General features: G+C 36.7%; 1 protein-coding gene across 1 annotated transcript; it reads left to right on the top strand.

Moving 5' to 3' along the window:
* The first annotated feature begins 8941 nt into the window (after positions 1-8941).
* LOC103940184 (calcium-dependent protein kinase 20-like) lies at positions 8942-15001 on the top strand. Its single transcript, XM_009350269.3, has 7 exons — positions 8942-10122; positions 11691-11834; positions 11929-12081; positions 12871-12986; positions 13748-13915; positions 14297-14521; positions 14634-15001. Exons 1-7 carry the CDS (start codon positions 9210-9212, stop codon positions 14727-14729), a joined length of 1815 nt encoding a protein of 604 aa, XP_009348544.2. The 5' UTR covers positions 8942-9209; the 3' UTR covers positions 14730-15001.
* Positions 15002-16446: the final 1445 nt, after the last annotated feature.

Here is a 16446-nt window from a genome sequence, read left to right as displayed (position 1 = left end):
TTCCGTTACTTGGCCGTTTAATTTTCAATTAAATGCTGATGTGGCTTGATTCGGGACCCACTTTCTATTAAAAAATTATTAAAATATTATTAAAAACTAAACAAAAAAATTATTTAATATTTTTTAAATATTAAAATAATAATAAAAAGTAAAAAATAACCCTCAGTTTGTTCTCCCCATCTTCATCTTCTTCCCCCCACCTGAAACCCCCCCCCTAAAAAAAAAAAAAAAAACCCAAATCCCGTCAACGGGAAGATGGGTGCGCAGAGAAGGTGGAGGATGGGTGTGGAAGAGGATGTGGAGAATGGATGAGAGTGGTGGATTTGGGGTTGGCAGGGGGGACGAAATGGGTTCACTTTGAGTTTGTTTTTTTTTCTTTTTCTTCTCCTTCTTCTTCTTTCTGGGTTGCAGGGGTACACGAATTGGGTTGGGTTGAGTTTTTATTTTTATTTTTATTCTTCTTTTTCTTTTCTGGGTTGAAAGGGAGGCGAACTGGGTTGGGTTGGATTTTTTTTTTCCTCCTCTTCTTCTTCCTCCTTCTCCTTCTTTTTCTTCCCCCGTGCCGCGCGGAGTGGGGTTGATGGGTTTTCAAAAAAAAAAGATTTTTTTTTTCTTCCTCCTTTTTTTCCTCTTCTTCTTCTTCTTCTTCTTCTTCTTCTTCTTCCGCAAAGGGGGTTGATGGGTTTTCAATTTTTTTTTTCTCTTCCTCCTCCTTTTTTTTCCTAGTCTTCTTCTTCAGCAGAGGGGGTTGATGGGTTTTCAAAAAAATTTTTTGGTTGAAGATTAAGAAGGGAAGAAGATGAAGATGAAGATAGGGAGAGAGAGGGGGGAACGGACGAACAGAGGGAATTTTTTTTTCTACTTTTCTTTATTATTTTAAAAAATATTAAATATTTGTTTTTTAATTTTTAATAATATTTGATTAATTTTTTAATAGAAAGTAGGTCCCGAATCAAGCCACGTCAGCATTTAACTGAAAAGTAAACAGCCAAGTAACGGAAGGTATAACATTGAACCAAATTATAAAGAAGAGGTATAACATTGTTAATTTTAAAAGATGAGGTATGAAATTGTCGTGACACTAATAGTTGAGGTACTTTTTTGTACTTTACCCAAAATATAAATTATAAACCACCATTTCAAACTTGGTACCCAGCTATCCAGCTAGTTCTCGCCGGAAAACACAGACCATAGCTGTTGCCATGACCAAGACGTCGAGCCCACTCTTCTTCGACTCCATCCTATCTCATCTGTGCTTGTCTGTAACCAATAATCTCATCTGGTTTGGGAAGCTTCTTCCGCTGCTTTATAGAACTTGAACCTCTTTTTCCTCGTGCAACCTTCTTCCTCCCTGCAAATGTCACCATTCCTACAGCTCAGCGTGGTGGCAACACACAATGAGAAGGAGAATGCTGAATAGTGTGCGGACCCAATAGTTCATGGAAAGAATGAAGAGATTAGAAGAGGGTTGATGGGGGTTGCTAAATACGGCCAGAAATTAATTGGAATGCAAATCTTGATGCTCTGCGTGTTGGGTTCATCCTGATTTTCTACAGATTTTGGCATTAGGGAAGTGGGATTTGGGAAGCATATGAGATTTTCATTTGGGATTTCGTTGACAAGTGTTTCAATAGAAGTGAGAGTGAGAAATTGGGTGTTTGGGATTTCGTTAGGAAAATGGGATTTGGTTGATAATGGAAATTTCATGGTGCTAAAGGGATTGTGGGGTTTGGACCTAAAAGGGATTTGAAGTTGTTGCCATGGAAGAACTGAATTGGAGAAACAAACAGGTGACAAAACCCATTGAAGTGAAAAGCTTGAGACTTTGAAACGTGGTTTGGGTTTTTTTTCTTTCAGGGAGTTATGGGAGATGAATGCAGTGGTGTGGGGGATGAATGTAGTGGAATGCCTCGAAGCAGAGAATGATTGCCGATTCAAAGGGGGACCAGTCGCGGCCGCTTCTCTGATTCGGTGAAGTCTAGGAAGGTCGGACTCTGCAATTGTTGCTTTGCCCTTCACTCTTACTCCAATGTAGAAACTCCTTCACACACATCTAGTATTTTAATTCCAACCTAGAAATTCAAAATTTTGAAATCCTAGATCTGCGCAGCAGAAGGGACGAAATGAGAGGCGTGTTACATGAAGGCGACTTGCTTAGGCCTATAGAGCCTGCCGCCACGGGTGAGGTGCAACAGAAGTGGGTCGCTGAGAACGGATCTAACCAGTCTGTCGAGGATCCTCGGCGTCGACATGTCGAGATCCCAGAAGCTGCCATTATCCCTTTCCATAACCTTTTGCAACGTTTTCAACCCATTTGACGTGGCTGATGAATATTTATGTGTCCAAGATTTGGAAGGTGTGGGCTAATGTGTAATGGGGTTTACTACTACCACGTCAACTCTTAACAGATCAATGGATGAAAAATGTAACAAATGTATTATATTGAAATAAAATAGTACATGAGATATGAAACTGAAATTTTAAAAAAATGTTGTAAGAGGTTGTAATACACCTCAAACTTGAAGTGGTAAAGTGTAATTTACCCTAAAAATTATGTAATATTTTTTGTTGAGAAACAGGGAAAAACCAAGGGAAGATTGAGAGTGGGAGGAAGATTAATGCAACAAAAATGTAATATTTTAGTCTTAAGTTTTAATTCAAAGATGGTGTAAATATATACACTAGTAACATCACTGAATTTGAATCTCATTAAGTTTTAACTCATCTAAAAATCAAATTTTGCCCGTTAACTCCTTAAGATCATCTTCAATTTTTAGGTTAAAACATACAAATTTTAACTCTGAAAATTTAGATTTTAATCTAGAAATAGTTTTTTTTTTTTTTCAATAATTTTGAGTTAAAATTTTAGCCTGAGATTATTAAAGAATGAATTTAGGATATTTTTTTTTTCTTTATGATTAAAAAAATTTCATCAAGTGTTTTTATATAAAAAGAAATCAGTGAGATATTCATTCATTAGTTTACTATATGTTTTTGTTAATTACTTCGGACCCCTCATCATCTTTACCTCATTATCCTCGAGAATATTTTCAGTGTACCGAAAACACAAGCCGGCACATTAAGTGTCATAAAATAATTGATTGAAAGATTTTTATCCAAGTATCCAACTAATTGTTTTGTGACATTTGTGTACCAGGTCATGTAATCGGTACACTAAAAATCTCTCCATTACCCTCCACCCTAGGAATTAATAATGCCTATAATAATGATTAAAATTTGATTATTGTACGGCCACTTCACATACAATCTAATGATATTTGTCTTTACTTGTAGGTTCACACACACTGACACACCTCGACCCAGAAAGTCCACTTGGATCTTGAATCGAGCTGTGCTGGCTGACACCTGGAAGGTGACGAAGCCATAAAATGTGATAGTGCATAAAAAGTGAATAAATTTGAATCTAAAAGTGTCTAAGTACCAGAGTGCGCTACGAGTGGGAGCGAACCCATTTCACACGCGATGTCAGAGCATAAGTAAGGTGCAGTAATGTGGGTAAGAATCATACCCTCAAAAATATCCATCAATACTAAGATTCGCCATAGATTCTTGTCGATACAAACTCAGCAGCTAAAACCTGGAGGGCACCAAACAGAAGGTGTGAGTAAGCAATAAAACCAAGCTTCCCAAAGATTACTACCTCTCAAAAAGTAATGCCCCTAAATGTAAAACCCGTATCGTTTTCCATAAGACAGTACAACATATATACATATATCCAAACCATACTCGGAAATGACCAAAACCACGGTTTGCCATCACATCCACCATACATTAATAAGTGGGCCAAATGAACTAAATCAATACAAAGTGATATATCAGTCAGAGTCAGCTAAAATGACATGTACAACTTATCCGTATCTCATCAATCATGGCTAGCATATAAGTCGGAGTCACTTATAGTGACCTGTACGACTTATCCATATCTCGTCAATCCTGGCTAGCATATAAGTCGGAGTCACCTATAGTGACCTGTACGACTTATCTATATCTCATCAATCGTGGCTAGCCAATAGCTCAATAAGTATACCTGCACACGAGTCGGAACCACCTAAAGTGGTCTGTACGACAGGCCTGGGTGTAATACATATAAACGCTCTAGTGCTACGATCACGTGAAGGCTGTGCGAATAATCGCGGGTCACCTACGAGTCGGAACCACCTAAAGTGGTCTGTACGACAGGACTATGCACCTACCTTGGATCCAAGGTGAGCGTAAGGTGCGGGAGGTGAACATCACGTGAAGGACTGTGCCCTGGCCACGGGCGGGAGCACGAACACCGATGTGCAGGTTTATGAGCTCTCAATACATCTCAATATAACATGTGCAACTCATGGCAACCAGTACGACCGTATCGAAGTTGCCTAACTCATAACTATAGTCATGCTATAACGCAATCGATTCAACTAGTACCATAAACTCACCTGAACTTACCTGGGTGTCCTGAGTTCACCTTTACACTTGAAAGCATTCCCAATAATTATATGCAAGTAATATACATATGAATATATCATGATGCAATCTACTACTCAACCATGTCGTAGCATTTTCAATTATAAGCAATATAGTGTGAAGTGTACAATCAATAACACCCTAATCCCAAACTACTTATTTTCAAGGATAATTATTCATGACAACCCAATTAACACTAATTTAACTAACTAATTCATAAAACTAAAACTTGCCTTAACCAATTTCCTTCGCATTATTCAATTTCCCAAGCAAGGCTTTTGTCTCAAATATTTTATGGCTGCATCTAACGTCTCGTTAGACTGCCTACGTACCCTAAACAGGGATCAAGCCATTCATAGTTCACATAGTACTTCAAGCATTCACAATAATTATATATGAAAGTAATATGCCTAATCAATTTAAAGGTGTCGATAGAACTCTCAATAATATGTACGATAAAAAGGAAAAGATGCACTCACCTGGAGTCCACGCTATGATTCTCTAGCGCACGCATCGAGGTGTCCTGAATGATTGGTCCCTGTGACCAATTATCAAATCACATCTCAGAACTCTTATCCGTAGAATATGTAATTCACATAAAACACAACCTCAACGACATTCTAAAATAGTTTGAGACCCATTGACCACAAGTCAACCATCGATCAAAGATCGACGGTAGGGTTTACAACCCTGTATAACCTGACCCAGAAGATCCGCATATCAGATTTCCAATCCGCATATCAGATTTCCAATCCGCAACTTCCAATGATCCACAATATGTTTCTAGAATAACATATTAAAATTTCATTACGATCCAACGGTCAGATCTCCGCCAATTGCCTAAAACAAGTGGCCGTGAACATTTATTTTACTAACTTACAAATCCAATTCGGGAAGATCCGTACATCGGATTCCCGATCCATAAATTCCTATGATCTTTAAATATTACGTATTATAATGTACCCAATTTTGGTGACGATCCAACGGTCGGATCGTCGATTCACATTTTCATCAAGCAATGTATCGTAACGAATTTAGGTTCCAACGATCAACCTATGTCATTCAAATAACAAAACTGAATTCAAGACATTCGACATAGCCTAAAAATAGCATTGACGGCCCACTGGCCACGCGCCGCCGCAGGTGGCGGTCGGCAGCCCCGACTCGCCGGAAAATCCAACTATTTCCAAAAATTCTCAAACTTCACAGAAATGAAGATCTCAGTGAGTGGATCAACTTTCATACCTGCCACGAAGTCCAAAAGTGGACGGAAGATGGTCAATTTTGCCCACAAAGCCGGCGGGTGCCTAAAACTTCCCGACGTCGATTCATCGTCTACGGTGGTCCAACGGGGTCAAGGTTGGTTGGGTTTTGCTCCTGGATGATGGGCTACAAAGCCCAAGTGGTGGCATCGGCCATTGCTTTGCCGATTTGCCGGAAAATCGAAAAGGGTGGCCGGAGCACCATTGATTTTCGTCAACTTTCGTGGCCTCAAACCTCCACATCCCATGGTTAATCAAGGTGGTTCTTGGGTGGGTTTTGTAGAGGGGAATGAGAGCTTCAAGATGGTGATGGTGGCATCGAAAAACTCCACCGGAGTTGGCCGAAATCGGCCTTTGAAAATGGGTGGTCGCGAGTGGGAAAACCCACGGGAAAAGCTGGGATTTTTTTTTTTTTTCTTTCTTTTCTTTTTCTGATTGGGCTTCACCTTAAATAACCAATTTCTGATTGGGGATTTAATTTAATTAACACTAAACCTTGAATAACCAATTTCGAACGTCCGTAACTATACCGTTATAATCCGGACTCGCAAACGGCTTTCGCCTAAGTGTTCACATCCACGAGTATTACGAGAATATGTTAAAAGAATAAGTCATACGTCTCTCTAGACGATGGTCAACAGAAGTCAAAGTCTTTGCCTCTAGGGCAATTTCGTAAATTCACGCTTTTAAAATAAAATAAAAACGTAAAATTTGGAACGGGTTGTCACACACACACACAGAGACACTCTCCCTCCCCTTTTGTTTAATTTTTTCCTGTTTCATCTGTAATTATCTTCAAATTTCAAAAGTTATTCCACAAACCACCCCCCCCCACCAACACCACCAACACACACACACACACACTCTCCCTCCCCTTTTGTTTAATTTTTTCCCGTTTCATCTGTAATTATTCTTGCTGAAAATATGATTTTAGCCCCTAAGATTTAATTTTCTCCGCATAAAATCCAACATAAGTTTTTTACTCCAATAAAACTCATTGACTAGATCCCACATTAGCAAAATTCATTAATTATATTTTAACTTTACACATTTAAAATTTTTTGATGCCTAAAATACCCCTATTTGAAGGTTTGATGTACATAATTAATTATATACGGATTGTAAGGAAGATTTAATGATTTTACAAAAATAAAAAATTAATTTCCTAATATATAATAACAATAAAACATGCCTAATATATGTAATAATACGTGCTTTGTTTAGTCAATCAAATTATATTTTACATATAAATGTAGGTAAATTTCACACACACACACACGTATATAACAAAAAAAAAAAAAAACATGCCTGACGTTGTAAAAATTCATGCAAAATAATTTACCTATAAAAAAATGTTATTTGATTTAGTGCACCTACTATTCAAATTTTAAAATGTTAGATGCTTAAAAAAAGCAAAATAATTTACCCAATAAATGTAAAGTACATGCAAAATAATTTACCTACATAATAAAGAAAACCCAATAGATACAAAATAATGTACCTACCTAATAAAGCAAACCCAATAGATGCAAAATAATGTACCTACATAAAAATAATATTTTTTTATTCAATACTAGTTTACCCATTATTTGTACATATAATAATAAAATGTACCCAATATATGATACATACAAAATAAAATACCTACATAATGAAGAATGTTATTTGATTCAAAATTAATTTACTTACAAAATAAAGAAATTTTATTTGGTTCAAAATTAATTTACCTATTATTTGTACATATATCTTATAATAATAAAATGTGCCAAATATATGTATAAAAATACATGGAAAATATATTACCTACTAAATAAAAGAATGTTATTTGATTCAATTTACCTACAAACTATATGTTAGTTGCTCATCATAAATTTACATATAGGTAGATTAATTAGTAGTGTATATATATATATATATATATATATATATATCTTGAGCTTATGTTAGTACTATATACATTTGAACGTGTGTATATATATATATATTATTTCTTCATTGTAATTAAGGTGAGTAATTACATTTATTAATTTATTTTGAATATTGTGGTATAAGCTATAAATATCTTGTAATAATAGGTCAATTATTTTTCTACTTGGTAGTCATTTTCAAATTTGGGTTTTATTTGGAAGTTTATAACTAGGTGGGTTTTTGTCTAGAAAATAAGACTTGCAAGGATCTATATCTAAAAAACCCTTATTCTTGTTCCCAATTGAAATTTGTTCTCTGTACATTTTTCTGGACAGTAATTTTATTCTTTTTTGTTTTAATTTTCCAAATTTCATTTGTATTCCTCAACTGACACACCCCGATCAAAAATTGGAGCGTGCTAGGTGTGCTAGCTGGGGTGTGTCATCAACTCTTTTATGAGTATTTATCAAATATAACCAGAAACTAACTCTTAATTTCAAAAATGTCGCTCTTTATAAAAACTTTTAAATATATCCAAAATTCACTTAAATATACACAAATACCCTCAAATTTGGCAATTAAATAAATTAAAGGTTTTTTAGCTACTGTTGCCTCAAGCTCCTGTCCAACTTCACCTTCGCTTCTACAGTCCACCACCACAACCCTATCCCCTTCAACCCCCTCATCACCGACATTGAGCGCCGTCGTGGTTACTGCAAGTGGGAGCAACAGAATTTCAATCATGCCTTCAGCACTTTTTTTCTTACTAATATCATTTTTAGTTTTAAATATAAAAATAGTTTTTAAAGTTAATCCACATGTCCTTATATGATTGTATTTGTGAGACCCACGTGGCATCACATCATCACACTAACAGAGCAATTGACATATTTTTCACGAAAAAACTAAAATGATCAAGATGGACAAATTCAAAGAAAGACAAAAATGATTCATGATAGACAAATTCAAGAATATTACTATTGATTATCATTAATTGTTAAGGACCATATTAAGGAGTTATGTCAATGTCACGAATCATTTTGGCCAAAAAACCTTTAATTTATTTGATTGTTAAATGTGAGGGTATTTGTGTCTATTTAGGTTAAATTTTAGATATATTTGAAAGATTTTATAAAAAATGACATTTTTGAAATTAAGGGTTAATTTTTGGTTATATTTGATAAATACTCCCATTTTATTGTAATTTTCCCGATTTTTGGAAGAAATTTTTATTCATATTTTATCATAGTTGATTTCCATGATGTATCTCGCAATTTTGCGCCTCTCAATTCGTTTTCGGACGCAAATTTCTCATTTTTGTCAATGAATTTTTAAGTGAAAAATCGAATTTTGAAAGTTTTGAATAGAACAAGGTGCAATTACGGTTTCCAGTCATATGCTGTTGGGCGCAAAGAATCGAGCTAGGGTTTGTTCAGGTCCCTGATCTGACCTGCAGATGTAGGGACTTGATTGGATTGCTTATTATTGTAGTTAATGGGACTGAAGAAGAAGATTGATTTGGATGTTGAAATTAATAGAAAGACCTGAGATTGGTGTTTTTATTATTTGATGGGGAACACATGTGTAGGACCAAATCTTGGTAAGGGTTTCTTTCAATCTTTTACTGTCGCTATTTGGCGAAACCAGCCGCCGGAAAACAGGCTTCCTCCTCCCAATGAAGGAAATAGTAACAAAAGTGGTCCAAGTTCAAATCATGATTCATCTAAAGGAGGTTCTGAAGGGAATAAAGCACTTGATCATCAGGTTCCTAAAACTATTGAGATTCCTCCTAATCCGGTCCAAAGCACACCGCCTCCAGCTGTGAAAATCGGTAATGATCCACATAAAAAAGCAGAACCTGAAAAACCTAATAAGCCGGAGGTTAGGGAGGAGGTGAGTAAGCCTCCTCAGGATGCTGACAAATCGAAGAAACCTGCTCATATGAAGAGGATTTCGAGCGTTGGACTGCAAGTAGAATCGGTGTTAGGAAGAAAGACTGGGAATATAAAGGATGTTTATAGCTTGGGCAGGAAGCTTGGACAAGGGCAATTTGGGACGACATTTCTCTGTGTGGAGAAGGAAACGAATAAAGAGTTTGCTTGCAAGTCCATTGCAAAGAGGAAATTGACAACACAAGAAGACGTGGAGGATGTTAGGAGGGAAATTCAGATAATGCATCACTTGGCAGGTCACCCCAATGTGATACAGATCGTCAGCGCTTATGAGGATGCTGTGGCAGTTCATGTTGTAATGGAACTGTGTGCAGGTGGGGAGCTTTTCGATAGGATTGTACAAAGGGGGCATTACACAGAGAGAAGGGCAGCTAAGCTTGCAAGGGTTATCGCTGGTGTCCTCGAAGCATGCCATTCTTTGGGTGTCATGCATCGGGACTTGAAACCAGAGAATTTTCTATTTGTCAACCAGAAAGAGGATGCACCACTTAAGACAATAGATTTTGGGCTCTCTGTGTTCTTTAGGCCAGGTATAATATCACATTTATGGATTAGATTTGTATCTGGAACCCATATGGAACAAATTAGGTGCAAAGATTATTGACCCTAAATTGTCATAAACCTGTGAAATAAGATATATGCTTTTGATTCATTCTTGAGCTGGTATTTAATTGGTTTTTGGTAGAATTCTCTTACTATTTCTTCCCATATCATTCGTTTACTTTGATGAGTGTAGGATTTTCGATTTTATACTTCTAGATTGAAATGGTAGTTATGTGGAACTGAATATGCTGGCTTGATCATTTTTCTCTGAATTGTTGCTTCTAAATAATTACAAAAAAGGAACCTGCCTTCCTTGCTTTAATATGTTGAATGTTTACGCTTGTGATGTTAGGTCTCATGTTCATGAAGTGAAAAGTAGTCGACCATAAGTGTGAAAATATATTATCTATGTATAAGCAAACTTTCTTTGCATGTGTGAGATCTTAGATGAGAATCTGATGAGAGGAAAAAAGAAGTGTGTAGATGGGGATATACTGGGAGAGGTAAGTGTGTGAAAGGTGATGGCAGGGTAGATATCAAAGTGGTTAAGGGTTGGGGTGTGTGGTGGAGGAGGGTGATCAATTGTTTTAACTGCTTTAGAGATAAAAATAGCCTTAAGTAATATATGAGTATGAATAATTAACTTTCATCATTGTTGAAGCTTGAAAGGTCAATGATTTTTGGTATTCTTTGATGTGAAATTGCTCACTTTTGTAATGGATTGAAATTAATTGTAGTGCTTCTAGTGAATGTTTCAGGTTGATTTTTACGGTAGAATTTGCTTTCTTTGTTTTTTGAAGTCACACTTCAAAGTTTCAAGAATTCACAAGTTTGTTTGAGTTGCTCCTGCCTATAGCCCGTACGACACTTTGTAAGAGTAATATGGACACCATGTGTCATAAGTTTGCCCTCCGTTTAATAACTCGTCACACAAATTTGCCCAATTTGTGGCTTTTTTTTTGTCAAGAATTTTGTGGCTAACCTTTTGGTTTTATCTTAATGCTATGAGGAGTTTTTCATGTATCTGGGCAGAGTTTATTTAATTTTTGAATAAATATGTTAAAAGCAAGGATTTGAATATGAAAGATATGAAACTATTGCAATGGTTATTTGTGCGGAACTATGCTAGCTAGAGGGGGTAAAGAAATACTATTTGTTCATTTTCTTTTGATGGTCGGCTTTCCGTTTTCATTTCATTTACAATTATGTACATGGGGTGTTAGATAACTCATGTTGCTTGTGTAGTTTGCTTGCACCCCTTTTGTCTCTTTTCAAAATGCTGTGAAGAGCACAAAGGATATAATTTTTAGTTAATTCTTCGAATAACCGTGCATTTGATAACCATGTCAAATGTATTGTTTCCTTCCCTTGCCCCATAGCTCCTGCAAATCAGTATGTTTTAAAGTTTCCAGTAAATCTCTGTTGTAAATGATATGTTTTTCTAAAGCCAGCATGCTGTCTGAATGTTGTCTCATTCAAACTTATTTGATCTACTTCACATTGTTAGATTGAATTCTTTCAAAATCTGAATTATAACAAAAACCCATCTTCCCAGGAGAAACATTCACTGATGTTGTTGGGAGCCCTTACTATGTGGCGCCAGAAGTACTACGGAAGCACTATGGTCTAGAATGTGACGTTTGGAGTGCTGGTGTGATCATTTATATCTTACTCAGTGGAGTGCCCCCTTTCTGGGATGGTGGGAATATCATGGCTTTGTTGTATTGAATACTCATTAATTTCATATAAAAGTTACATCTAATCTCTAGTTTTCTTCTGATGTTCTTGATCAGAAACGGAGCACGGTATATTTGAGCAGGTATTAAAAGGCGAACTCGATTTCATATCAGAACCGTGGCCCAGCATATCTGAAAGCGCTAAGGATTTGGTTCGGAGAATGCTTGTGAGGGACCCAAAAAAGCGGCTAACGGCCCATGAAGTTCTTTGTGAGTAAATTTTCTCTGCAAATTTTTAACTTTGTTGCAACCTAAAGGCTCCATTATATCATGCTATTATTGGATTATTTTTCAGAAAGCGTCTCTTAAGCATCAATCTATGTAATTAGATGGTTCAGTATGGAGCATTATTAAGTGTGAACAATTCAAAATCTCAGAAACTACAGTGGAAAGTGGTTTAGAATTTGATTAAGAAAGAAGGGTAAAATATAACACAAGTGGGCGAATTATTACACTTAGGGTTCGTTTGTAAGTGTTTTTAAAATGACTAAAAACACTTTTGATAAAATGTTTTTGGAACCAATCCATAGTAAAAATGCAAGTGAATCTTGGAAAAGAGGAAGCACTCCCAAAATCATTGTTTCTAAAAGTGTTTTCAGTCATTTCAAAAACACTTCCAAACGAGCCATTATCCCAACTGGATTTCTCTTTTCAAACCTGTCACAAGAACTAAGGACTTAATTCGTGGTAGGTTGTAAACTTTTCAAATTAGAAGCATGTGTTGGTCCAGTGATTAATTGGATAATTTCAAAGTGTACTTCATAGTTCGAAGTTAAATAGGCTTTTTGAAGTTCACTTGCGCTTTGGTGCTTGAATATCATGCTTATAGATTCTACTGTTTTGCGCATATCAATGAATTGATAATTGAACTTAGAATTGAAGGTAAATTATTGATCTGGGAGTCAGTTTTCTATTCAAACTGTTTGATCCTTACATGTTTTCGCATTTCTTCTATCATGAACCATAGCATTGCGTTAAGTAGCACTTTTGTCCTTGCAGGCCACCCATGGGTTCAGGTAGATGGCGTTGCTCCTGATAAACCTCTTGATTCTGCTGTCCTAACTCGTTTGAAGCAATTCTCCGCGATGAATAAACTCAAGAAAATTGCCATCAGGGTGAGTATACTCATCCTTAAGTTTTACAACCTTAAGGTTTTGTTTGGATGAGGGCTTTGCAAGTACCAAGGGATTTGGAATAAGTTAGTTAGAAATGTACCATTGATTGCATCATTACAAAGCGTAGGCATGGGAATTACAAATGACTCCTTTCAAGTAGTCATTTGCAAATCCATCTTAATGCATTGTGTATACAGTTTACTTGTTTCAAATCCCCCTCCTAATCTTTTGTAGTGCATTAATTTCTAACTAATTTAGCTTAAATTCCTTGGTACTTGCAAATCCCTTGTCCAAACACACACTGAAGGATTTTACAGGTCGGGTTTGCATGGTTACGACAATGTTACAGGTCGGGTTTGCATGGTTACGACAATGTCATTAAAACTTCTGCAATAGTAATACAACTGCAAAAGAAAGATCTTCTTAAAAGTTTTCTTGTAAGTGAAGTAATCTTCGGTTGTTTGTGTAGATTAAATTTATAGGGTGGGGCTATCCACACACCCTTTTTTACCACCCACACATCCCATGTTAATTTGTGTCCGTTGATCTTCTTCAAATAATTCTGACCTGACTGCCGGAAATTAAGAAGGGTGCGTGGAAAGTAAAAAGAGGTGTGTGGATAGCACCACCCTATTTATAATATGAAGAAGTAAACAAGTTTGATATCATCAATGGTAGCCCAATATTGCTGCTTGAAGACTTGTTGGGATGACTGGTTCTTTTGTTCGGGTATGACTTACCCATCTATGCTTGTTTCGTAGGTCATTGCAGAAAGCCTGTCTGAAGAGGAAATTGCAGGCCTGAAAGAAATGTTCAGGATGATAGACGCAGATAATAGTGGGCATATCACCCTCGAGGAACTGAAGAATGGTTTGGAAAGAGTGGGTGCTGACCTCAAGGATTCTGAAATCAGTTGGTTAATGCAAGCGGTAAGTGCTAGTTTTTGATCCATATAGAGAACTTTTTGTAGTCTTGTAGAATACCAAAAATATAGTTTTCCTTGTCCTGATGGATTTAATTGCACACATGCTATCCTATGCCTGTGGAGTGTAATGGAAGTTATAACAAGGGAAAAAGTAGGGTCTGCGAGAGAGAAAGTTGGCTTTTGATTACCATATTATCCTTAGTTTTGAATTTATCGATTTCTTAGTTTAAGAGAGGCCAAATCATGTTTTCTTGCGTTACAATTGATGGAGTTTTGTCGTCAATAGTATAGGGAAACGATAAAGTGATGTCAGTTGCAAGATCAGCAACAGTTTTTTGTTTCCTGATTGATGAAGGGTTTCCTTTTCTTATAATAAAATTTGCAGGCGGATGTGGACAACAGTGGTACCATAGACTACGGTGAATTCATAGCAGCAATGCTCCACCTGAACAAGGTCCAGAAGGAGGATCACCTGTATGCAGCATTCTCGTACTTTGACACAGATGGAAGTGGGCACATTACTCGAGATGAGCTGCAACAGGCCTGTGAGAAGTTTGGCTTAGAAGATGTTCATTTAGATGACATAATACGTGAAGTTGACCAGGATAATGTAATTCGACTTCCCTGCCAAAATGCATGCTTGATTTTCTTTCTCCTTTTCTTCATATGAAATTCTTATGGATATAAAATTGTTCACGATAATTTACCTTTAAACTTTTCAGGACGGGCGCATTGATTATAGCGAGTTTGTCGCGATGATGCAAGACACAGGTTTCGGCAAGGGGTTACAAAGTAACATGAGTAGAAAGGTAGCATGAGTATTCGAATTCGAGGAAGTCCTCAAGCATTAATACCTGATGTTATGTCTAGTCAACAACACAGTCCATATAGTCAATATGTACTAATATTTGCTTCTTAAGAAAAATTAACAGAAATAGAGATGCATACTGATGTAGAGATCAGCCAGATTTCAGGGGGTGAGAGAGTGTTAGGGCCCTGTTCTTTCTAGTGCTTTCATTTTGTATTTACCATTTAGTTTTGTATGAAGTATTTTCACTTTTGAAATGACTGCAAGTCATTTGTTCTTGAAGCTATTTTTGTAATTGAATCTATGTTTCCTTGTACTTGTTCGCTTATGCCCTTAATTCCACCATATTTTTCAGTTTTCCAAACTCCGTTTGATCAGAAAAAGAGATTTCGGAACTCATGAATCACTGGGTATCGTGCATCTTCCATTTACACCCATTAATCTTCATTTTTTCTTACACCGGAAATTTATCCATGACGAACACATATCCTTGAACCAAGTAGAGGTTAGATGTCACTAGATCAGATGACCATTATCGTAACCATTCGTTCGTTAAGCCATAACAGGTAATGCCTACCATCGATTTTTCATGTTGTACAATCCATCATATAATAGTGAGATTATGTATGGATATTTGCGGGAGAAGGTGCATACATTCGTTTTAAGAGAGGATATTCAGCATATTCCTCGTCCCCACGATTTGGCATAATACCTTTTTTTCTCTTAAACGCGTCGATTTGGGGGTTTAAGTTCATGGCTTAGCTTATGTTAAAAAATTCTATTGGATGCACCCGTCTATATCATACATCACACTTGTCATGCTGATGTAGTATATAAAACTCATATTTCGTTAATTCTAACCACAAACGCTAGTATGTGGACTAGTCGGACTTGCAGATCGTTTTCGGAGGTAAATGTAAACTTTTCCAAAGAAGGAAGTTGTAATTCAAGATGCATGCATCGTCGTCCTTTAAATTTGATGCAGTCACCGTGTGCGCTACGGCGAGTCCTTGAGAGTTGTATGCATCGACGTGCTTATATTTGATGCAGCCACCGTGTACGATACGACGAGTCCTTGAACAAGAGTTGTATGCATCAACATGATATAAGCTTAATTGTCATCTTCCTACATATGAATCAGCTTGCATATGCTAAACACACGTACAGAGATGTACAAGTATATATAATAGTCCATTAGCAGGGGTGCAGGACTAGCAGCCACGGTTAACATTTAAGTAGTACGTAGTCACGAATGGGGCCTCTCACATTCAAATACTAGGACCATCAATGCATATTTTTTTATTCTTAAATATCAAATTTAACAAATATTTGTGCATTGAAAATTTTGGAGACCCTGTGAAGTTCAATCTTGTGCGGTCGCTCCAGTTGCTCATCACCAGAACCGCCTTTGATCATCGTGGAGTACTGGAAAGTAAGACCCTGTATGTTGTATGCTGCTTCTTTATACCACATTTCAATTTTCACGTATGTATTTGGTGTAAAAATGAATCTGCAGTTGATTTAATTTGTTGGTAAAAGGTAAAGTTATCCCTAATATTTGATGCACCCTTGTATCTATGCATATATGCCAGTGGAACTGAGAGAGTGCAATGTCCACATCCCACAATAGTGATAATGTGATATAGGGCCGAGAGAGCACGTACTGAACAATCTAATTTGTCTAATGGACCAGCCATAGCTGTTGGCCAGAATGCTTGAAATGGAAC

Source organism: the organism of the source record quoted next, unplaced genomic scaffold (assembly GCF_019419815.1).
Source record: "Pyrus x bretschneideri cultivar Hongxiangsu unplaced genomic scaffold, Pyrus_bretschneideri_v1 Contig9, whole genome shotgun sequence".
NCBI classification, from domain to species: domain Eukaryota; kingdom Viridiplantae; phylum Streptophyta; class Magnoliopsida; order Rosales; family Rosaceae; genus Pyrus; species Pyrus x bretschneideri.
Note: the sequence above shows the minus strand (reverse complement) of the source record. Positions and strands in the feature narration are given on the sequence as shown.